The 24,298-nt window shown below is 53.8% G+C and overlaps 1 protein-coding gene across 4 annotated transcripts in view; it reads left to right on the forward strand.

The window, feature by feature from the left end:
* The window catches only part of PSD (pleckstrin and Sec7 domain containing), a 107,283-nt gene that overhangs the window by 68,355 nt on the left and 14,630 nt on the right, over positions 1-24,298 (forward strand). For 2 of the 4 annotated variants that reach the window (XM_043551178.1, XM_007053387.4), the window contains exons 6-10: positions 6,758-6,952; positions 8,580-8,660; positions 9,300-9,412; positions 10,175-10,233; positions 10,812-10,901. In XM_043551178.1, coding sequence (XP_043407113.1) covers positions 6,758-6,952; positions 8,580-8,660; positions 9,300-9,412; positions 10,175-10,233; positions 10,812-10,901 — 538 coding nt within the window. Of the gene's footprint in view, positions 1-6,757; positions 6,959-8,579; positions 8,661-9,299; positions 9,413-10,174; positions 10,234-10,811; positions 10,902-24,298 lie in introns of all 4 variants that reach the window. The other 2 variants (XM_037905472.2, XM_037905473.2) reach the window with 1 other exon arrangement.

A 24,298-nucleotide genomic window follows, 5' to 3' on the forward strand; every position in this document is an offset into this window, starting at 1 on the left:
GCCAACTGTCTACAGGGTGCATCCACCAACCGCCCTCTGCTACCAAGTTGTCATGGACTCACAGGACTCCTGCTCTCTCTCAGCTCCCTACGGTCCCTGGGAGGAACCCCCTTCAGTGTGACAGCCCTTCTCACGCGTCCACTCTCTCTCAGGGGTTAAGCTATAAGCCCCTCCATCTTCTGGAACTGCACCTCTCTGAGCCTCCAGCACGCCTGTCTCTCCCCGTGGGCCCTATAGGGAGTTCACTCACTCTGGACTCCCAGGGCCTCCACTCCCAGAAGGAATAATGTAACCCTGATCTCTAGGCCGGAGTGACTCTCAGCCAGTGTAAAATGGAAGAGTTTATTGAGCCTCTGAACACAGCATAGGAAACTCTCAGGGCCTCAGGCGTGGCCTCCCTCAGCACAGTACATCTAAGTCTCCCTTCCATCCAGGTGGGCTCTGGCTGCTCTCTCGCCCCAGTCAAGAAGCCCCCTCCTTCCAGCGATCATCCTATATCACCGGCCACAAGTATTCATGCAAAACACTAAGAAAATCCCCCACTTCATCAAATCTGGACAATACAATGTGACTCCCAGCCCAGGTGCTGGGAGCCTCACCCAGCTGCCCTGGCCCTGCTCATCCTCCAGTGAAACCTCCTGAACATCCTTCAGCCAGTTTAAATGGGCCAGATCCTTCTCTCTCTCTCTCTCTCTCTCTCTGTGTGTGTGTGTGTGTGTGTGTGTGTGAGAGAGAGAGAGAGAGAGAGAGAGAGAGAGAGAGAGAGATTCCACTCCAGTCAATGGGAGCTTTGTGCACACAGTGGCTGGAGGATTGGGTCCTTAATACCGATTGAGTGCTAGGTGGTTAGACAAAGCCTGGAGATGAACCCCCTTCTGTCCTGCGATGGGACCTGGACAGTCCTTTGCCTTTGGGGAACCCATGCCCAGTTCTAAGTTGATGTGCCCAGCACCAGGAGTGCGGAGTTCTCTGAAAACATCACTCCAACCTAATGTTGCTTGCTCTGTATTTATCTGGCCAACCACCTTTCTTCTTCCGAGACTCAAGCACTTTGTGGCCATACAGGACCATGCTGAGGCTGTCCCAAACACACCCAGCAACTGAGAACCTCATTCTTCCTGATAGGAAGGGGCAGGGCTTCAATCAATCTGAGTGTGGCGTGTTCTGGTGTGGACAGAAAGCACAACGTGAATTCATGCCAGGGATGGGAATTTTAGCATGAACGAGGGAATTGATTGGTGCCTTTATACCAGTATGAAGCACTCAGTGGTGGCAAGACAGAGGGCTGCTTCAGAAGCCAAATATTATAAGGGGTGTCTAGATTTGGGATGGGGAGCTGTAGTAGAAAGCACCGATTACTAACCAAGGCTGGCTGAAGCTAGTTGTTCCCTTCTGCTTGTATCCACCTTGACAGGGGATGCTATGGCAACAAGGAAAGGGAGGCAGAGGGTGCTTAGCAACTAGAAGGGGCTGACAGCAGGATTTTGAGAGCGACAGTTGACAAATGGCAGCTGCAGTGTTGAATGACTGACTGGGAAAATAACAGAATGAATGTTCCCCTTTTTCATGTAGTGACTTCGAAGCGCACAGCTGTACGGCATGTGGGGGGACAGCCAACTCCATGCAGGCAACACCCACACCCCGGACAAACAGATAAACTCCCACAGGGTGTGAGCCATTGCCAGTTATTACAATGAGAACAGGAAGTGGCACAACGGGAATCTGTTCCCCAGGTGAGGGCTGTAACAGGCAAGAGGAGAGAGTACAATGTTAATCTTTTCCTCATGACTACAGAAGTCGGAGGTGGCATGAAAAGATTCCTTGTCCTCTGGCGACAGTTGTAGTGAGTTCAGGAAGTGGCATTACATGAATTGGGTCCCACAAGAACAGTTGTAAAAAGAACAGGAAGTGGCGTTGTACAACTGGTATCCTGGGAATTGACCTGTTAGTGAAATGGTGAGGGGTTGTGGCTGGTCAGGCTTGAGATGCAGCAGCAGAGCTGAGAATACAACCCCAGACTGGAATAGCAGTGTGCTCTGAGGAGCGTTGGGCAGAGCAGGGGGCTCCTGGGATGGAGGGGTGTCATGCAAGCTGTGTGGATGCCAAACTGGAATATTGAGGGAGTTTCAGGTCAGTCTGCAGATGACTCACAGAAGATGCTTGTACAGTACTAGATTGAATATTGATTTATTTTTTAAGTGTAGGCCAATCTTCTGGATAAGGTTTTATGTTAGACTTACATTTGAGCTAAATAGTTCTTCAAGCCAAACAGAAATGCTGCTTTAGAAAGTACAGTTTGAAAAACTGTCTTGAAATGTTTTAGCTCATTCGCAGGGAAAATGGAGTCACCTTGGTTATGACACTCACATCCATGCACACTTTGTTCTGGTTGCCACTGATTGAAAGACTTGGTTATTGGTTTTCTTCCTTGAAAGCACTTTTGTTTAAAAATCAGAGTGACTTTGACTTGGTGAGGGATGGATTTTAGCTTGTCATCAGTATAGCCAAACTTGAGGACTAAAGAATCAAGGCTGCTGCTTCCAATTTAAAGATAGTATAGTAGCTCTGCCATTAGAAAAAAAAAAGTTAATTTCAAAGCCTGGAGCATGAATCAGCTCATTTTTATCTTAAAATGTTAAGTGCCAGAAAGATTATCTTCTGCCCTAGGTTCTGCTGATTTAGAGCCTGAAATCAGGATTGCAGGCTGGAGATGGTGGATTTCAGATACTACACAGCTTTCAGGAGTGCACTATCTAATCCACGCATGCCAGTTTAAAGAGGCAAAGAGGAACCCCACCTATCAGTCAGAAGCAGATGGGAGAAAACAGGAGAGAGATGTGGACTTTGAGAGAAAAGAGAGAAATTATTGTAAAGATCAATGCAAGATTTTGCCTTCAGCTACAGCCAGAAAATCAATCTGGAGAAGGCAGTTGAGAGGTTACTTCGAGAGGCCCAACAGAGCTCATAACCCCTCTGAGTTGGGCTTGAAATGTCCCCTCTTATTTGGAGCACAGTGGAGATGTTGGTCATTAACAGAATGGAACAGCAGCATCACCTTGGCAGCGGGTGGACAGAATCTGAAAGGGAGAGGTGGGTTTTTAGTCGACTCTGGACGGAAAGCACAAAAAGGGCCTTCAGCCAGGTACAAGTTGGAACGTGATTTGCTAGCTGCTTGTAGATGCCGCCTTAAAGAGTCAGGCTATGCTTGCTGTTAGGATCAGTTAAGACTTGGCTCCCTGGAGTCAAGTGACGTGTTTGTGACATGGCTGGCTATGGGTTATCTGGCTACAAGAAATGGCTTTTTTGTGCCCCCCACTCCAACCCAGGAATTTGCTCCCAACAGCAATAGTGGGACAGTGTGCGTAAGGGTTGGAAGGCTGGCCGACAGTAGATGAGACTGGGGTTGAAAACAAACTCTAATCTATGATATCCATATTGTAGTGCCATGCAATCATCAATGTATTTATCCCCACACCACTCCTGAAAGGGAGGGAAATGCTATTATCTCCATTTTACAAATGGGGAAACTGAGGCACACTCACTCAGCCAGGTTCACACAGGGAGTCTGTGGCAGAGCAAGCAATAGACCCTGGGTGTGTCAAAACACAGGCTAGTGCCCTAGCACTGGGCCATACTTCATGTGTTGGTCTTATTGTAATCACAGGCACGTATTGGACAAAATTCAGTGGGAGTTACACCTACTTACACCAGAGCTGAATTTGGCCCCCTGACTCAAAGATCAAGACTAAGAACCATGTTCAAAAACTAAGCTGGGGAGTTGGGGAAAATGGAAGCAAATGGTTTCAGAAGCAGATAAATCCTCCTCTAAATCTCCTTCCACCCCCTTCCACCCCGCTGCACTCGGGAGAGCTCTCTGCCATCCTCTGCACTTGACCGCTGTGTGGAGCATGCTTGGCTGGCTTCCAGAATTCCACACATGCAGTGTGCACTCGAACCGTGTGGAACGGAGAGGAGTCTGTGTCCTTAGTGGATGAAGCAGGCTCTGCAGGAGATCTGATTCTGTAACTGGCTCAGGAGAGGAGGCCTCTTAAAAGTCAATTAGAGGACCGTAAAAATAAATCAGACTAAGACATTATGGGGCTGCCAGAAAATCTGGACGAGGTCAGTGTTGCTGAATGTTTTCTGTTGAAGGGATTCTGAATGCTTTTGACTGGGAGAACTTCTCTGTCTCTGGGTCAGTCTGATCTGAAGGCTAACCCTAGAATAACTCTTCTAACATGTCAGTCTAAGGCCTCAAGGAGTGAAGTAGTACAGGAAGCAGAATACACAGGATTGGGCACTGAACTGCAGGTTAGGAGACCTGGGCTCTATTCTCTGTTTGCCCCTCTGTGCCTTGGTTTTCCCATCTGTAACGTGGGGATAATAGTATCGCCGTTCCTTTGTAAAGTGCTTTGAGATCCATGGATGAGAAGTGCTAAGTAAAGAAGTCAGCATACTGGTTTGGATTATAAAACTACTGCTTTCCTAGGAATGCACGGAGTTTGTTCCAGTTAAAATGTCCATTAAGGCATTTACATTCGTGGGTGTCGCACACTGGACGAAGATCCTGCAATCAGCCCATTGCGTAAATTGAACGCACGCTTTGTGGGACCCAGAGAATGCATGGCACTATGTTGCATGCCTTCAATATGCAGGCAGGAGCAGGGAGGGGAGGATGTAGGCTAAGGAGCATTCGATGGCTGTGCAAGGAGCTGATGGCTCTGTTCTGTGTGTGTAAGTGTATGAATGGGCTTGTCTAAACCCCTGGTAGCTGTGAGAATTCACTGGCCCATAGTCTTTTGGCTGGGGACAGTATTTCCATAAACCATAAAGAATTTCACAGATGAAATAGCACTGGCAATTATGAGGAATATGATTAAGAGCTAGATTGTGCCTTTAGGGCACCTGCCTGCATTGGAGAGGGCAAAGAGGGACTTTGCAATGCCAGCAGCTCCTGCAGGAAGGCCCAGAACCCGCATGGGTGCTGTGGGACTGCACACAGCACTAGCAGCTTCCCTGATTGGTGCATACAGGGTTTCCCCTGGGCCTTCTGCACTGAGTCTAGGATTGGGCCTGCCCCCTGCAGAAGAACGCTTCGGGTGAGGAGGGCGGCTGCTCACAGAGCTTGGCACCATCTTACCCAGCGGTTCTCAAACTTCTGTACTGGCGACCCCTTTCACATAGCAAGCCTCTGAGTGCAAACCCCCCTTATAAATTAAAAACAGTTTTAAATATATTTAACACCATTATAAATGCTGGAGGCAAAGCGGGGTTAGGGGTGGAGGCTGAGAGCTCGTGACCCCCATATAATAACCTTGTGACCCCCTGAGGGGTCCCGACCCCCATTTTGAGAACCACTGATCTAACCCAAGAGTCGAGTTTGTACAGTGTTATGGATAGTCCCAAACTTACCCTGGGGTGGCACCATTAAAGTACCTGCTGATGTATCCACAGCACAAGGCTGAGGTTACTGGGGTGCTTATATTGGTCCCAGAAAAGCTATGACCTCACCCACTTTGTCTCTCTAATCGCCTGGGACTGACAGGGCTACAACAACACTGCACAGCTATAGGAGCTAGGTATTACTCACCAGGCCAGCACTCAGGGGTTAAGCTGAGCTCAAGGCCATGGGACTGTGATCCAGTCAGTCCAGCAGGGAGTCTCCAGAGTTCTTCCAGCTTGGATCCTATCTCTGGGCCAATGGTGGCCATAAACCAATGCAATTTCCATGCTCCCTGCGGGGTGCTGCACCCAGGCACAGCTCTCCAGGCCACCAGCCAAGCAGCACCCCCAGTTCCCCATTCAAGGGCCTGGCTCCACTTCAGCACCACCAGCCTGTGGCAGAGTGTGAATTTCCTCCCTCCTCTGAAAGCTGGGTTTCAGCTCCACAGGGCTGGAGACAGCTGAGTCAGCACAGCAAGGAGAAACCTGCTCTGCACTAATGGAGAAGGGGCTAGAGGGGGCCTTTCAAAACCAGGGACCGAGCCCTGGACTGGCATCTCTGGAGAGAGCTTGTTCTGCAGAGGAGTCATCCTCCCGCCCAGTCTCCCACAGTGTGCTGGATTCGTTTTTCTGTTGAGCCTGCCGCTGGTCCTCTCCACTGACCATGCTGCTGGGAAACCTTGTGCACCTGCTTAGATCTGCACTCATGAGCTAGGTGAACCTTAGAGAGTCTGTGAACATTTGGCTCTGGGGGGTCTAAAAGGATTTAAAATTGTCCAGCTTGTCCCAGTCTGATGCAGAGGATGGGAAGGAGCAAGCAGGTGTATTGAGAAAGAGAGGAGAGGGCACCATGCGGGGTGGATCCCGGTGGCAAGATGTGGCTGGCTTCTTTCAGAGTGGGGGATGTGTCAGACACCACACAACTGGAGAGCAGGGTATATACGCAGGGCAAGTCTTCAATTATATCCCTTTCCCTAAAGGTTCTGGCCCCTCGGCCCAGCGGCAGGAGACAGCCTGGAGGGGTCAGGTGATGGGTTACAGCTCTGCCTCCAAACTCTAGGTTGGGCATCAAACAAAACCAAAGTGGGGAACACCCGGATCCCACCCCTTGTACTTCCAGCCAGTACTGCGGCCTAGTAGCAGTGTCTAGAGCTGAAGCCTCCTGGGACGTCTTTCCTCAGAGAGCTGTGGAGATCCAGGTAGCGAGCTGCAGAAAGGATGGCGAGCCTGGGGTCAGGAGCCCAGGTGCCTTAACAGAATGCAGTGGAAAAAGCTTTGTTGCAAGACTTACCCGAGGCTTCTGTTTTTGTTGCAGTGACCATCCTCTGAGTCAGCTGGTCTCGGACTCAGACTCCGAGATGGACAGCACGGAGCAGCTAGCGCTGGGCAGCACAGACACGCTGTCCAACGGGCACAAGGCCGACCTCGAGGCTGCCAAGCGCCTGGCAAAGAGGCTCTACAACCTGGACGGATTCAAAAAAGCAGACGTGGCTCGCCATTTGGGGAAGAAGTACGTGTGGGTATTATGAGGAGAGGCTGTTCATCCAGGGTGCTGCTCAGTCACTGAGGAGACAGAGCAGCCTGCTGCATGCCTAGGTGCTCCACAGGGGCATAGGAGCATGCAGAGAATGGTAGGAAAGAGACAGCCAGACCCAAGGACAGACTGCCCTTAGCAGGAGCTCATGGGAGCGCTCCGCACGACCCACATCTAAAAGGCCACGTATGCCCAAAATTCATCCCACATGCACCATTTACACCAAGTATTACTGCATTCAGGCTCCAGGGAGAACTCAGAATATTGCCCTCTGGAGATCAGTGCGAAACACCTCAAAGCTGGTGACTGTATTGGGTGTGTCCACCCCCATCACACTGTCCACTGTCCTATCTCATGTCCCCTGGTGTGGTACTAAGTCAGAGGTGGGCAAACTATGGCCCGCAGTCCACATCCGGCCCTTGGGACTGTCCTGCCCAGCCCCTGACTCCTGGCCCGGGAGGCTCACCCCCGGCCCCTCCCCCGCAGCCTCAGCTCACTGCGCCGCCAGCACAATGCTCGGGGCGGCAGGGTAGCGAGCTCCTGGGGCAGCACAGCTGCAGAGCCTGGCCTGACCCGGTGCTCTGTGCTGCGCGGCGCGGCTGCCTGTCCTGGTGCAGCCGTGCCGCCACCCACCAGTGCTCCAGGCAGTGTGGTAAGGAGGCAGGGAGTGGGGGGGTTGGATAGAGGGCAGGGGAGTTCGGGGGTGGTGGTCAGGGGGCAGGGGTGTGGATAGGGGTTGGGGCAGTCAGAGGGCAGGGAACAGGGTGGTTGAATGGGGGCAAGAGTCCCTGGGGGGCAGTCAGGAAGGAGGGGAGGGGTTGGATGGGGCGGTGGGGGGTGGTCGGGGCAGGGGTTCCAGGGGCAGTCAGGGGACAGGGAGAGGGGGTGGTTGGATGTGGCAGGGGTCCCAGGGAGGCCGTCAGGAAGGAGGGGGGGGTTGGATGGGGCAGCGGGGGGAAGTCAGGGGCAGGAGGTCCGGGGGCAGTCAAGGAGAAGGGGTGGTTGGATGGGACAGGGGTCCCGGGGGGCAGGGGGGGGGCAGTCAGGAAGGAGAGGGGAGTTGGATGGGGCGGCAGGGGGCAGTTAGGGGCGGGGGATCCTGGGGCGGTCAGGGGACAGAGAGCGGGGGGTGGATGGGGCAGGGATCCCCAGGGGGCTGTCAGGGAACAGAGGGGTTGGATGGGGCAGGAGTCCCGGGGGAGCTGTCGGGGCGAGAAGTGGGGGGGGTCGGATAGGGGGCGGGGACCAGGCCATGCCTGGCTGTTTGGGGAGGCACAGCCTCCCCTAACTGGCCCTCCATACAATTTCAGAAACCCAATGCGACCCTCAGGCCAAAAAGTTTGCCCGCCCCTGTACTAAGTGCTTTAAAATCGCTGGATGACTACCTGTTCTGTTCATTCCCTCTGAAGTACCTGGCATTGGCCACTGTCGGACGACAGGACACTGGGCTAAATGGATCTTTGGTCTGACCCAGTATAGCTGTTCTTATGTTCTTAAAATTTCCTCTGTTCCTCCCCCTCCATCTCCATCCCTCCCTCTCTCTCTCTACACTGGTCTGTCACAGTGGTCTGATCTATTCAACTCTCTCTCCCCTCTCTTTCAGTAATGAGTTCAGTAAGATGGTGGCTGGAGAATATCTGAAATTCTTCGTGTTCACTGGGATGAGTCTGGACCAGGCTCTCAGGTCAGAATCTTTCATGGGGCCACACATGTTTTTAGGAGCCGTTCACCATCAGAATCTATGTGCACCCCAGCAACACGGGCCATCTGCAGTTAAGAGCAAAAGGTCCCCCCCCCACACAGGTTGGCCCTAGACCCAGCACCAAAAGGCAGTTGTAAAGCCGTTCACATCTCAAGAAGACTTCTCCTCTTGCCCAAGAAATGTAATTTTTCCCAAGGACCATCTCCAACCTGGGAGCCCATCACGTGGGCTGGTGTCTAAGAACATGGGAGGACATACCAAACCTTACAATCTAGTGGAGGGAGATGTCATGGATTCTGGACACCGTCCAGCCACAGCTGAGTTTCCACAATCTCAGTCTCCGAGCCCAGACAGTTCTGGGATGGGTTCAGCCGCTGTTCCCATGCAAACTGTCCTACCTGATGTAGAGTTCTGGGATGTGCACATGGGACCGTCTGATCACGTGTTCGGTGGGGAATCCTCCAAGTGGATGAAATAACAATGTAGGAGTTCTGGGCTCCCTGTTGTACGCACTGGTGTTTTTCCTGTCTGTTACAGAAAGGACAATTCTCCTGCTCCTTGACAGGGTGGGGCGGGGCAGGTGGTGTTTGGTTTGATGCATGTCCCACTCTTATTCTTCAGGTCCTTTCTGAAGGAGCTGGCCCTGATGGGGGAGACTCAGGAGAGAGAGCGAGTCCTGGCTCATTTTTCACAACGCTATTATCAGTGCAACCCCAGTGCTGTCTCCTCTGAGGGTGAGCTACCATATGGCTGTGGCTGTGTGTGTGTTTGTAAACCTGGGTGCAGATTCCCTGACCAAAACTAGGTTAAGCTGGAGTTAAGGCAGAGAGCACATGCCAGTACCTGACAGATAAATAAATCACAGGGATGTTGTAATTATTCCCAAACTAAGTGTTGTAAACCCAGGAAATTCAGAGATAAGGCTTCACTGAAAGCCAGACTTGTTGTGGCCTAGACATGCACAGTTTGGACACTCGCCACCTGTAACTGTAGTAGATCAGCACCAGGAGAGAGAAAGGAGCTACTCTTAAGTGTAACTGTGTGCTTGGATGTCTGAGTCCCGTGACTCAGAATGGCAGGGACTTTCAAAGTGAAATAGCCAGGGCAACCGGATGCTCCAGTGGCCACCAGCAGTTGCCCAGATCTCTCTGTTTCATCTGGACTTTTTACATCCTTGTTTCTTTCTTGACTTAATTCACCACCGCATGCCTGCATGTCCTCACCTTGAATCAACCTTGAGTCAGCTCCATGTGCATGGGGATTTAGGGCTTGCTGGGTGCCGGATGCCATGTCAAAGCTTACACAGGGTTCTGTAGCATTAATTCTGGCTTCACTGCTCTTCTGTTGTGTGGTCCCAGCCCCAAAGCAGCTGTGCAAAATCCCATCAAGTGCAGTTGCTTTGGGGCCGGGACCACACAATAGAATTAAATGGAACTTCAGCCTGCACAGCTGATCTGAGTGGTGCTCTGATCACCTTTCTTGTGCTTGTGCTGCAGACGGAGTCCACACGCTGACCTGTGCCCTGATGCTTTTAAACACAGACCTCCATGGGCATGTGAGTACCTGCTAGCTCCAGCGCCCTGCATGCTCTGCTCCTCCACTAGGCGTCTTCTCATCTGGGAGGGAGCAAAGTGGCCATTGTCTGACTGCGTGTTAGCAGAAGGCACCTGGGGTATGTGGGAGCCAGCCCGTTAGCTGTGTGGGGGCGTCAAGAGGACGGGAAGGAGAAGCAACAAAGAGTGGAGAAGGCGTGATGAGCGGGTAGAAAAGGTTGCAGGAGAGAGAAGGGCATTGGCAAAGCAGCAGCAAGCCGAGACGGGGCTGAGGAGAAGAGAGGAGTGGGAAGGAGAGGTAAGGAAGACAAGGGAGGAGAGTGAGGGGGATGGGAAGGGAATCACTGAGTGGCCTTGGGGCTTTGAATTTTGACAGGAATGGCTTTTTAAAGCTCCCTGGCCCTTAGCAAAGGGAGCCAGGTTCTCCACATCTCCAAGTGGCCTTTCATGAGATCCAGGCAGTGCTGCTCTGTAATGCTTGGCTGTCCTACCGCCAGGGTGCAGGGGGGCTCTCCGGCCAGCCGCTGCTCCCACTCCCCAAAGGTAACCAGCCACATTTCTCTGCCCCTGTCGCCACCAGAACATCGGGAAGAGAATGTCCTGCTCTGACTTCATTGGGAACCTGGAAGGCCTCAACGGAGGGAGTGATTTCCCCAGGGAGCTGCTCAAGGTAACTCAGATCGGTCTCCCCAGCTGAGCCAGGCCAGCTAGCGTTCAGGCTTGGATCCCTCTTAGAAAACTGCTTTTGTGCCACTTCCTAGTAAAGGATTCCCCCGGCGCCTGGCTGGCTCACTCAGGCGTTGTCTGGGGCACTGAGTGGGGTGCAGTCTTGCACCCAGAGCAGACTGCTTAGGCAGCATTACCCTGGGCAGCAGCTTTCTCTAGAGCAGGTGTTTGCTAGGAGGGGCAATTTGTTGACCTGAACTATGGCTGTAAATTCGTGCAAAGCAAATTTATTTTCATGTGCCATGGTCTGGCATCCACTAGAGAAACTAACCCCCGCACAGCCTCTTGCACATTTGTAGGATGCTCTGCATCCACACACAATGCCCCAGGGGTCAGAAAACCAGAAAAATAAACAGGGTCTCAGCAGATTGAATAACTCAGCAAAGCTTAGCTGGTCCAGACTGAAGCTGAACCGGTTTAATGCCTCTGTGGATGCAGATAAGCTCAAAGTCCTGGGAGAGTCCCCAGTAAACCAGTGGCCCCGCATGGTGCCCCAGAATGCATTGCTTCTGGAAGCTGAGCCAGGAACTGTGGGATAGATACCCAGAAGGCATTACAACTGAAGAGGATTAGGACACCACTAGTGTTGATGCAGAGCAAAACTGACCCCAGCTCAGCATGGCTAATGCGAAGGCAGTGACCGGCACGTGCTGCAACTGGTTCAAGCTGCTAGCGTAGACTGAGGCCCATTGCTTGGGTGGAACCCTCTCCCTGGCCATGTGCCGAGGCAGAGCGCTGCGAATGCACCATCCCTAGCAGCCAGCAAGCTCAGCTCCTTTGGACGGTCCTCCCGCCCCCTTCATCTACCCTCCATCCAACCTCCTTTGGGGTGTGTCCTTTCCAGCTCCACTGTGTTATCCTGACCCAGAACAACCTTCCCCTCTGGCCAAGGAGAGCTGGGTGGAGCTACCCCCAGATTTCCCACTTCCCCTGCACAGGCCCACTGTGTTGTACCTCCCCGTCCTGCCCCTGGATCCAGGCATCCAGCTAGAGTCCTGCCTGCTGGGTTGGCCCAGCGTGTCTCTGTCTGTTAGGGCTGCTCTAGAGGTGACTTGGTAAAGGCTGCTGTGCCCAGCTGTCTCGGAATGGGAGTGTGGGGATCAGGGTCCCAACAGCTGATGGCCCACATGAACATGGGAGGGTGGGGTGGGGAGTGCACACACTCTCCCAGCCCATGCAGTGTGACAGGTATGGCTTCCCCTCACCGCTAGCTTGGCTGAGCTCTGCTGTCCTCCCTTTTGTGGATCCAAACCAAGCTCAGCTCCCTGGGGCCCTCTGTCTGCCCAAGAGAGCGCGACCACGAGGAGCAGCGACGGGGTGCCACTAACACTGTGCACAGCAGCATAGGGAGGGCAGGATTGTCTAGTGGTTAAAGCAGAGGCAAGACAGCCAGGAGTTCCCAGCACTTACTTGCTACGTGACATACGGAGAGTCCCTGCCGCTCTGTGACTCAGTTTCCCCATCTAAAACATAGAGACACTGAGCAGGGCGCCGTGAGGCTGAATCTGGGGATGGTTGTGAAGCACCTTGACGCCGACAGGTGGGAGGTGCCAGAGGAGGGCAGTGGCATTACCGGTAGCAAGCCGCCAGGCAGAGCCTGCCGTGGTGCCGGTGGCAGCGATGCCAGGCTGTAGCCTGCCTTCCCTCCGGCAGGAGGTGGTGGGGAAGGGAGAGGTGGCAGCGGTTTGATGGTGACTGCACCAGGCCATTACAGGGTGATGGTGACAGCAACTCGAGATGGCTTCTGCAGGGCTGACTCACGGTGTGGAAGGAAGCTGGCTGCCTCCACTTAGGAGCGTTCCCCCCGACTCCACAGGGAGTCACTTAGCTCTCGTGACTAAGCTGTTGTGTGGGAAAGAACAGCCTCCCCCCACTCTCCCATCCTGGGCCCTGAGCCACCAGCACTGCACTGGCCCTGCCCCTTGCGGGCTGTCTCCGCTGAGCTTGGCTCCTCACCGGGCCCTGGATGTGTCTGGGATGCTGCCGTGGCTTATGCTGCAACCAGGATTGAGCCCAAGGAACCAAACCAAGCCACAAGGCACCTGCATCTCTGAGCGGCTGCTCCTCAGCCCCACCAGCTCAGCGGTAGCACAGTGCAGGAGTGTGCACCCCACGCTGTGTGGCTCCAGTCCTTGGGACGACGTGCCCTACGGCTGCTCCTGACATACAGCTCAGCCTTCCTCTAACTGCCTCTCCTGTGCAAGCGATCCGAGTACGTGCATGTCACAGTAACTGGCACAGGTGGGGGCCAACACATCAGCCCTCGTGTATGCTGTTGAAGTCCTTGTGTCTGCCAGCTGCACTGGGCAGCGTCAGCCTGCTGAAAGCCTTACAGTCCCCATAGGGCTAGCAGGAGCCAGGATGACCTTGTGACTAACCCATGAGCCTGAGAAGCAGGAGGCCTGGATTCTATGCCATTAAGGCAGGGTGGGACCCCCCATGTCCCTGTGCCTCAGTTTCCCCATTGGTAAAATAGGGGTTATAATAGTGACCTGTGTAATGCTTTGAGAGTGGCAGCTGCAAAGCTCCAGGGAAGCAGGACAGGCTGATACTGCAGTGTTCCAGGGGCACTAGTACAGGTAGATAGATTGGTGAAGAGTTAATAATGGGAAGGAAATCTAGTTGATTCTCCCTGGTTCTGTTTTTGGTCCTTCCTGTATTGCTCAGTGGTTCCAAACTGCACGTGCATGGCTCCCAGCCCACTGATCCCATGGCTTGTGGGATTTGGGGTACTGTGTAGCTGGCACAGGGCATGCTCTGCAAACATTGTGCTGGACAACACTCAAGACTCCTATGGGTCACCCCAGGGCTGCATGGTCCCCTGTCTCCACCCTCGCAGTCCAACTGCCTCATTCTTGTGGTGTGTATCTGGGGGCCAGGCAGGGATGTTTACCCAGGCTTGCTCTGCACTGTGACCCAAGCCTCAGCCAGCTCCATCAATTACCCCATTGGTAATCAGGCATGACTCCATTCATGTCCAGGAAGTTACACAGGTGTAAACTGCCCCAAGTTAGATCATAACCAGGCCAATTTTGTCTTAAAATTGTAACATTAGAGAGAAGCCTCTTTTGGCATCTCAGTAGATTCTGAGCCGTCCCTCCCATGAACACAGAACTTGCTAAGCAGATACCGGAAATAACAGCCTTGGCAAACGCAGCTGATTTGTATTAGGGGAAAACAAATGTGAAACACCAAGATTTCAGAGGCACAAGCGAGCTGGGATGCAGGGCCAGTGAAAGGTGCACTGATCTCACGGGGCTACAGCCAGTGTGACAGCTAGCCAGAGAGCCCAAGGGGTGAGGGCAGCAGGCTTGCTAACAGCAGGGAGCGTCTACTCTCAGCACAATTTCCAAGCCCTGGACTCCTGCCCAGGATGGGTGGTGTGTACGGCTCTGGGGGTGAATATCCAATCTGGGAACAGTTGCAAAGTCTGGGGTCCCTCAGCAACGCCCCCACCCCCACCCCCGGTCTGCTTAGCCTAGATCATGACTATAGGCATGGAAATAGTAAATGCTAAGCCACCATGTTAAGGCAAGATGCAAACAGCTTTTAACTCCTTGCGAGCCAGGATCTTGGTTTGCAATGTGATCTGAGGCACCAGACCATGCACCAAGGACAGGGATGGCTTTTCTCTAGCTGGCTGTGGTGTGAACACAGCTGGGATGCAGCATTCGGGTCCGGGCAATAGCAGAAACAATGGCTGGGCATTAAAAAGGGATGCTGATTTATAGCAGGTAAGGATCTGGCCCAGAGGATCTAGCCCTTTCCCCTGCTGAGCTAAGACCTCCATATGTAACTGACTGGTGGGGAGGTTCATCGCTGATGAAAAGCGACTGTTTCCACCACAGCTAAAGGGCCCTAGACAAGCTGCTTTTAAATAAAGAGGTATTAAAAAGCAGATCTCACCACAGTCAGACCATGCTTCTGCCACTTTTCTCCAGCCCCTCACTTGGGAACAGGGAGCAGATGTTTGAAATGAAGTGCATGGGGGTTCAGTCAGGCACTAGCAGGGATAGCAGGAAGAGCTCACAGTACTGCTGCCCCCACCTCCCTGCTGCGCTCACAACCCATGGACCAGCAAAGGTGCTCGCTTCCTGTGGGTAGTAGGAGACTGGCAGGCAGAAGTGTGGGGTGAGAGGAGAGCACAGCGCTTGAGGGCAGTGGAGAAGAAATCCTGGAGAGTGCCAGAGAGCTGGGAGGCGAGGCGTGGTGATGGGAAGGAGTGGAGAAGGAGCATACGTGGGACATTCCACTCCACAAACCAGCGGAGGCTCCCTGGGACGCCAGTCCCCTACAGACTCCTGCAAGCGTGTGGGGGTTTGTTGGGCTGCCACCACTGTATGCCCTAGCAGGCCCCTTTGAGCCCCTTGCAATTCCCCAGCTCATTGAGAGCGTTGTTAGCCTGGTAGCTCCCAACTAGCCTACATATGCTCATCAGCTCTCTGACACGCTGGCGGAGGGCTGTCTGGAGACCAAGGAGCCTAGTTAGCCTTGACACACAGCTGCCTGTCTAATTATAGCTCACCAGGAATACACAGGGTTTGCAGAGGAGGGGAGGGGCTGGCTGACCTCTGAGGAGCTTTCCTGAAGCTTGCTAAGGTATTGGCAGCGGGTCCTGACACGCCCCTAACGTCTGCAGGGAGAGGGCATTGGGGAAGGCCCTCAGAAGATCCTCTGATCCAACACCAGGGAGTTGGTGCAGTGGTGCTCTGCTCCACTTCCTAAGATAGCTAGTGTTGGCTCCCTTCACATGGGCCTCTGGAGGTCCACAGAGAGAGGTGGGGGTGCTGCTCCCCCTTACCTCAGGAGCCCCTATTCCCCCCATTGCCTCCTTCCCTTGGAAGGGATCCCTTTTCTTCTGTACACCTCCTCATTATTTGTAGGGCAGTAGCTAGGTGCTGTACACACATACTTGTACATCATGATGATCCCTGCACCTGAGTATAAGAGGAGAGAGATCAGGTGGAGCCAGCCACATGGGGGGAAGCACATGGTAACAGTGAGCTGTAATCAGCATGGCAAGCAGCAATTACCAGCTGTAGTCTGTGGGAGTGGGGCTTCTTTCCTGCAGATCGCAGAGAAGTCAGCAAGAAGTGGGAGAACGGCCTCCTCAAGCTCCACGCATGCCACACTCCCATCTTAAAACTGACATAAAAACTAAGGAAATTCACAGACAAAAACTTTGTTAAGGTGAAGGTTGAGCATATGTAACAGTAACTTCAGAGAGGGAGAGCCATACACAAATGTATGACAACTGTTAGACAAGAAATGAAAAATCAAGTTTAAACTTACAAGAAACCCAAACATTTGAAAGCATGGAAAGTCACAGTTCAGGGACACAAAACCACCTTAACTCTGCCCCCTTTTGGATCCCCGGAGAAAATAAACTCAGACTGTGCTATCCATATAAGAGGACGCAAGTATATAACCACATAAACTCAAATGCTTTACTCTCAACCATAGCAGTCTATGGTTGTGCCAACTCCAGCCTCCTTTACTGATACACACACCACCAAAAACTCCTACTTGACCAATTCCTGCTTGGGCAATGAGTAAGCCTTCAGTCCCCACTCCTCTTCCTCATGGGACTGGGCCTTTTGTTGCTGTGGGCCATTCAGTGATATGAGGAGCATTGACCACAGCCAGCCTAGCCACAATGGAGACATGAAACCAGTGATAAGCCAATATGCTGTGGTGCCCATTTTTAATACCCCACTTTCTCAAAAGTTAAGCCATAGACTTCAGACTCCTTAGAAAAGAGTCCTTGATCCCAAACCAACACAGCTTACAAAATAACAACAAAAGGAACAAAGCCAGGATGATGGAATTGCTAGAATTGGTCTAAATCTGATTGTGGGTTTGGTCTGCTGGTGGTGGTGGCCCATGATGTACGGGATGTCAGATTACCTGATCTGGTGGGGCTGTCTGGCCACAGCCTCAGTGAGCTCAGCCCTGCTTTTCCATGTTATGAAATGTTTGGATTTCCTGGTGTTTGACTTTAGCCTTGAAGTCCCTGAGTCTCCAGAGGCCATTAGTCCTTGAACAAAACAGTCTGAGATGGATTTGCTTCTCAAGTTACTGATCTGCTCGCTCAGCCTTAAATTCCCCTTTCCCAAAGCCTTTGCCTGTGGTGTGAGTGAGCCAAACCACACCCCAGGACTCCAAAGTGAGTTGCAGCATTGTTTGGTAATTGTATGAATGACCCTTTGCATGGCCATAGTTCCTGCCATCTGCACTCAAAGCACCTTAAAAAAATTAATGAAGTCTCATGAGCCACTCGCATCTCCTGTGCGGGAGGCAAGGAACATCACTGTGCAACTCAGGAACAGAAGAATAGGAAGGTAAAGTGCCTGAAGTCGCATAGAAAGTGATTGAGGAGGTGGGAAGTTAACCCTGATTCCCAGAGCTGAGCCTTAACCACAAAACCCTTTCCCCTCCCTCTCGCTAATCCCACTAGCATACTCTCTTCTGCAGTCCATGAGGACCCCTGCATCTTTGCCCCCCGAGGATCCATGTGCCCAAAGCCCCATCAGTGGATAATGCTTCCTTTTGCCATGTGCTCAATGACTTCTGCAGTCAAGTGCTGCCCGGTTCCCCCGGTCTCCTGCAGTCTTCTCTGGTGTTCACTATGCCAAACATGTCTCGTTGGGAAATTCCCCCTTCTTGGTGGCCCCCTCCTCACCGACATGGATTACATAACACTCACCCTCATACAGACTCCCTGGAGACCAGCTTTTAGCATCTCTGCACAAGGAGAAGCTGCTTTTTATTACATCTATTTCCTATCTTTTCACCAGTGGTTCAGCCAGCCCGTCAATGTACCCCTTGCCTCTTGGTTGTTAGTTTTCTTTACCATGGGAGGAAGGGTGGTTGTGTGGTCTACTGTGCCAAGTACCTCTTCTGTACAACTGAGGTGGGGAGTTCTTTGTAGCTAGATAGAAGGCTGGCAGCTGCTCTGAAGTGTGCCCAGCTGGCTACGGCCCCATGGGGCCATCTGTCTGCTGGGGATTGGTGGAGTGCAGAAATGCCCTGGCCATGCTCCTGTCCCAGGCATGCCCCCTACGCTGGGCAGATTCCCTGCTCCCTTTGCGTGCAGGCAGCTGGACGCAGACCTGAGCCCAGTCACCTTGGCTACATGCGCTCAGCGCACACTGAAATCAATGGCACTTGCCTGCATGACACCGATGGCGAAATGTGGTCTTTAGGCCCTCTGTGCTTCAGTTTCCTCATCTGCAACGTGCAGCTGAAAAGCTCTACCTCCCAGGGCATATTCATGGTAACGTGTTTGTAACCTTGGCTATAGGAGCGCTGGCTCCTGCACAGAAACATGGCAGAAGCCTTTCGCTAATTGAGGGACACAGCTGGTGCAGCCATTTGCAGTGTTTTGTTCACTGTTCCTAAGGTCTCCAATGGGTTAGGGGATGCTGCTTGGGCCTCGTTGGACTGGGCTCATGTATTTTGGATTCCCTGCCCTGCTCTGGCTGTCAGCTCTAACCTGAAGCTCCCCAGCGTAGAATTCCCAAGAACCTGTATAATCCCTTCAGCATTACAGGTGTCCTAATGGGTGATCAGAGCCATTCCTTGATCCCTCCAGTCTGGTTAAGTCAGTTCTCATAATGGATCCAAAGGGGCCCAGGAGCCTGTCATATGCCCCCAGTGCAAGTCGCTTAGAGCAGAACAGAGACATGACAAGTTCCAGCTCCTAATATTGTGCCTGCATGTAGGGGTTCTGCCAAAACAGCTGGATCCCCAAGCACTTTCAAATGAGATACTCTCCTGCTTGCTGTATTCCTCTCTCTATATAAAATGAATCACTTTACCCATCACTGAATTGCAGCCCCTCTGGGGTGGAATGTGGTAGTTGTTTAACCACAACAACAGTTTGGGGCAGGAAGTAAAGCAGAGTACCATAGCCAATTAAAACTGCAGGGGGGATTGAAGGAGCCAGAACGTGTTTGCTCAAATATGTAGTTGACCAAGAAATAGAGCCTAGTGCCATGGGAGTTAGGCACCCAAATACGTTTGAGGACCTAGGCTCAGTGACAAGGGCTTCAGTCTTACGTCTCACCTGGAAGCCAGCCAGCAGTAGTGTAGCTGAAGCACTGATTTAGTGCTGACTCAAAAGAACACTCCCGCCCCCCACTAAATCACCCACCGCACCTTCAGGGAGCAGCCTTCGTCATCCCTAGGCTTGTCCTGACCCCACTGGGCTTTTGAGATCGAAGCCTATGGTAGCGTGGCCTGCAGGTAGAGGGAAGAGAACTTAAGGAGGCTGGTTGTTGCTCAGCAAGCTTGTTTAGCAGTGCAGGCTAGGTGCAGAAGCTGTGTGCTCCATGGTGGAACTCCATTTATTCTCCTCGGAGGTACAGAAATGAGACCCAGATGGTATGAGACCCGGGGCTATGGTCGGTGCTGGCTAGACTACAGACCACCCTTCTAGATGTGATCAGAATGTTTTCGCCTGTGGCCCTTGTGAGCAAAGGCCAGTACTGATCTCAGCGATGACAGGAGTTGACACCATGTATCTGTACAATATAAAGGTCAAGGCGAGTGACTGAACCCTGGGAAGGGAGGCATGACGCTTGCATTGAGTTGGAATGTTATGCCCTTTTTTGGTCAATATATTTTAGTGCCTAGATATCGCAGTGACTGGTGGTATACAAAAAGTATGGCTTGACGTGCCCTGTATAGTATTGCATAAGGGCTCCGGCCAGGACATCCAAGTGACTAGCGCCTGGTTTTCAGAAGGCAAGTGCTCAGCAGATGCCCTTTTAAAGCATCTCAAGTTGAGTCTGGCAAAAATCCCTAGTTACATCTGCCAACCTGGGTCTCCCCATCTCCTCCTGATCCCATGCCTCCCTCTGGGTGAGAAGGGATGCACTCCATAGCCTTCGCCAGTGCCTGGCCAACCCCCCTTACCCACGGAAGTTAAGGAGGGATTTTCAAAGGCGCCTTGGGGAGTTAACGGCTTAACTCCCGTTGAAATTCCTTGGGAGTTGGGTGGCACGCTCCCTTTGAGAATCCTAGTGATTGGACCCACTGTGGCCACTGCCATGGTCAGTGCACCAGGTGCCATCTTTGGCAGCAAATGCTGGCTAATCTGTGTGTGGAGCAGCAGTGTGAGAAGAGCAGCAGAACCGAGCAGCCATGGCAGGGGCAGCCTGAAGTGCCTGGCTGCTGCTGGCTTGAGCTCATCGCCAGCCACCAATGCATCATGTCCAAGCCCTTGGGTACACAAGGGCCTGCCCATATGTCTCAAGAGCGGAGCTGACCTTTAAGAGCAGAGCGTGTCAGTGTCATGGATAATGGCCCTGCCTCTGATGGCGTCTTCTCTCTGAAGCGGCACTGTCAAGCTTGGACAGCATGATGACAATCCTCGCTGGCTCTGATCACGGGGAGTGAGTCCCAGGCTTGCTGAATGCCCTCCCTGCAGAGAGACACCCAGAAAGAGGAGACATTACTCCACACAGAAGACCCTGTGAAAATTCCAGGCCTCCAATCACAGGTTTCAGGCCAGGACTTGGACACCAGCCGCACCGCTCTGAGAAAGGACATCCCCATTCCTAGAGTCATTCATCCCAAAGGATATGGTGCTTTCCAGCTTGGTGAGCGCCTCTCCCACCCTTGCTGTGCAGCCACTTCTGGTGTGCAGCACCTCCCTGACTTGTGCCATCTGGCTTCACCAGGGGGCCTGGCCTTGTAGCCTAACCAGACCTGTCCCATTCCCTCCAGCTTTTCCCTGCCCTCCTGCTCTCCAGCCCCATCGCCTCCTTTGTTCACACATCCTCTCCCCCGCCCTTTACCCCTTTTCTGCCACAGCTCCTGGCTTCTAGCCTCCTTCCTCTCCTCCAGCCCCTCACCACCCTCAGTACTTTGGGGGGTGCGCTCACCCCCCCCACCCAGTTCCTGACCCCTCCATCTCTTCGAGCCTCCTCTCCCTCAGTCCATTCCTTCCTCTCCCCCATCACTCCAGCCCCTCCAGCCTCCTCCCTCTCCCCCCCAACTCGCCTCACCCCCCGCTCCACGCATCTGCCCTCTCCCTTCTCATTTCTCTGAAGCTCCCCCATTGCCCGTCTCCTCTCTCCACCCTGCTGGCTGGCTGCGCTCCCCTTTCCCCGCTGCCGGGCCCCCTCCGTCGCTCGCTCCCTGCGTCCCTGAGCGTGCCGGCCCCCCCCAGCCCAGCGCCTGGCCGGGGAGCCATTGGCTGGCTGCTGCGAGGGGAATTGCGCTCCCCTGCCAGCCGAGCGCCCTCGCCATTGCGCGCACGGCCTGCGGCTGCGGCACGGAGCGCGCTCCTTGGCGGCGCGCAGCCAGGGCCGCTTCAACAGGCTGCCGGCGAGCCCAGCCCCGCGCCGGCCGGCTGCCCGGGGGCCATCGCGGCCGGCAGGATGATCGGCGTGAACAGCATCAACAGCAGCGCCGGGCGCATGCGATCCCGCTCCATGTGCTCCGTGCGCTACGGCCGGAATTACCGGGGCGTGGAGACCTTCTGCTACGGCTGGCCCCAGCGCTCCCGCACGCTCAAGCCCGTGCTCTACACCGACCTGGTGGTCAGCCGCCTGCAGAGCCGCAGGAAGAAGAAACCGGTAAGGGCTGGGGGCACCGCCGCCGCCGGCTCCCGGGGGAGAGTTCGGGCTGCGGTGGGGGCCGCCGTCGGGCGGGAGTTGGCGGAGGGAGCCCGCTCCCCACCCGGGGCAGAGAAAGCTTGAACCCCCTTGAAACGGCAGCTTAGACTCGTCTGTGACCCCCAGCCTTTCCCCGGGAGAAAGGAGCGCACGCTTCGGGTCCTGTGTGCGCCCCCCCGGTCCATCACAGCCACACACCCATCACCGTGCGCTCGCACCCTGCGCGCCCGGACAGCCCCCTGCGCTCAGCCCCAGCCGGCTACACAGCGGGGTGTGCGCAGGGCAGGCAGCTAGAAGCCAAGAGCGCACTCCCCTCCCTCCCTCCTTCACCCACCCTTGCTCGGTGGAAGAGGAAAACAGGGTTTTAATGATCCCCAGACTTGACAGCAGAGCCCAGCCTGCCGCGCTGGAGCCGCTCTAACCTAGGGGCAGTTCTGTTCTACCACCAGATGAAAGCTCCAGTCTCCGTTAAATCTAAGACGGGCCTCTTGGGACTCGCCTTTCTTTTCAACTCCCTTCCTGGTGGCTGCAGTTAGAAGCAGAAAGGCTAAGGGGGCACTTCAAAACTTGCCCGCCCATGTTCTGCGGAGACGGGGGTTTGGGATCCAGGCCTGGCCTCCTGGCAGTGCCAGTCCCATGGCTCTATGTAACGACAGCGTGACATTGCACCACTGTGTGCAGCCTCATGCTGGCTTGACAACCACCTTCTCTTTAAAACACCCTGCAAGCAGGATCAGGGCCAGGGTACGCAGGTAGTCTTAGACCCAGGTGCATCATGCCAATCAGGACCCTCGCATGGCAGGAAGAATGGGGAGAGAGCCCACCATGGGCTCAACAGGACTGGGTTCCTGTGCAACTTGCAATTTGGTCTGGAAAGGTGGGTGGGTTTCCTTAGCCCGCTAGGTGAAGAGAGGGAGATTTGGGGCCAGGTGCTTGCCTGGTGTAAGTCGGTATTGATTTCAGTGGAGCAACCCTGATTTACACCTGCTTTGAATGTGCTCCTTTGAGTTTAGTCCTGGACTCTGGTAGAGGGGCATGCTGGGTGAGGAGGAGCAAAGAGGCACTGCCCCTTGCCAAAGCAGGGGGAGAAGCCTTCCTACAGAGCGGCAGCCTCAGGAGAAGACCCCCCAGAATAGTGCCAAGCTGGGCCCAGGGTGGGGAAGAAGATGGGGAGATCCCACCATGAGCACGGCCTGGCAATGACACATCCCGTCATAGCACAACACAGCATTGGGGCAGGCTGCATCCACGTCACGTTGTGACACACTGAGATGTAACCACGCACTAGGGCCACCTGGCACAGAAATCCTCCGCTCTTTGCCTCCTACACGCTGCTGATGTTGCAGCCTGCAGTATCAAGGCACTAGAAGGGGAAGGGTCCTGGGGGCATTGGGATGGGGATGCAATTCCTAGCCCTCTTCAAAAGCTGACGCTGGTATGACAGCTAGCATTGCAGCCACTGCAGGTTGGGAGCTATGGACACCACAGGGCGTGTGTGTGTGTGTGTGGCAGGATGGGGCCATGCATGCTGTCCCAAGCCACATTTACACACATCTGCTGCATATGTGTGTACCCATGTATGTTCACATGGGGTGGAGGAGGAGTGTACTTCCCTCACTGAGATGTCAGTAGCTTGGGGAGCAGAAGGGAAACAAGAGCTTGGAATAGGGTTGGTGGTTCCCCAGCTGTTGCAGAGGAGAGCCAGGATTTCTCACACCTGCAGAGCAGCACTGTATAGCACGTGCAAGGCCTCCCGGTGAACATGAGTAAGGGAATGGACTGGAGGTGGAATGAGGGGTGTAGGGAAGAGAGTTGACAGGCCAGGGCAGGTAGAGATGAGAGAGTCGTTCCCCCCGCACGCCCCCCCCCGGCCCCAAATCTCTGCACAGAGGGTGGCTCACACTGAACCAATACTGAAGTTGTCTTCAGCTTAGCCAAGCCAAGGACAGCATGCAAAGGGCTCTTGGTGGCTTAGGGAGGCACCTTGCAATGTAGCTCATGGCTAAGCTCAGGTCCTTGTGAAGGTGGAGATGGGAAAAGCGCAGGGTTGAGCTCTCGTGGTGAGATGCCCCCGGGCACAGAGACAAAGAGGAATCTCTGCAGGGAGGACACTTTTCCTTTACAAAATAGCCCATGGGCTGTGACTGTCCGGGATGCTGATGGTCCCATAGGGCTCTGGCCCCAAACAGGCTCAGAGACCTGTGACCCACCCCTAGTGGCATGTTCCTGAGCTCAGACACCATAACACTAAGCCATAGGCTATTTGAGCCTTCTCCGAGTAGGAGACCTGTGTAACCAATCTCCTAGGCCTGGGAAGGGGTTAATTCTCTCTTTCAGATGCATTGATTCATGCGCTAGCCAAGTGTCTGGTGGAAAGATTGAAGCCCTGGTTTCAGTGCCCCTCTCTGCCTGTGCCCTGTGGTGGGACCAGTTCCCTGTCTATAAAATGTACAGTGCACTGAGATCTGTGGCTGTGAGAGCTGCGCAGGAACTCTCTGTTCCTGCACATGGATGGCTTTACCCTAGGCCACTTGCAGCAGAAAATCTTCCCACAGTTGTGAGCCAGTGATAGCAATAGGAAGAAGGGGGGTAGGGGGTGGGCAGGACAGGACAGCCAGCTTCTCTCCCTGCATGTGTATGTGTGTCAGGGTAAGAGCTGTCCCCCTCGCAGCCCACATTCCCCCTCTGCTTGCTGCTGCAGTGAGCTCATACCCTA

Source organism: Chelonia mydas, chromosome 7 (assembly GCF_015237465.2).
Source record: "Chelonia mydas isolate rCheMyd1 chromosome 7, rCheMyd1.pri.v2, whole genome shotgun sequence".
In the NCBI taxonomy this organism is placed as follows: domain Eukaryota; kingdom Metazoa; phylum Chordata; order Testudines; family Cheloniidae; genus Chelonia; species Chelonia mydas.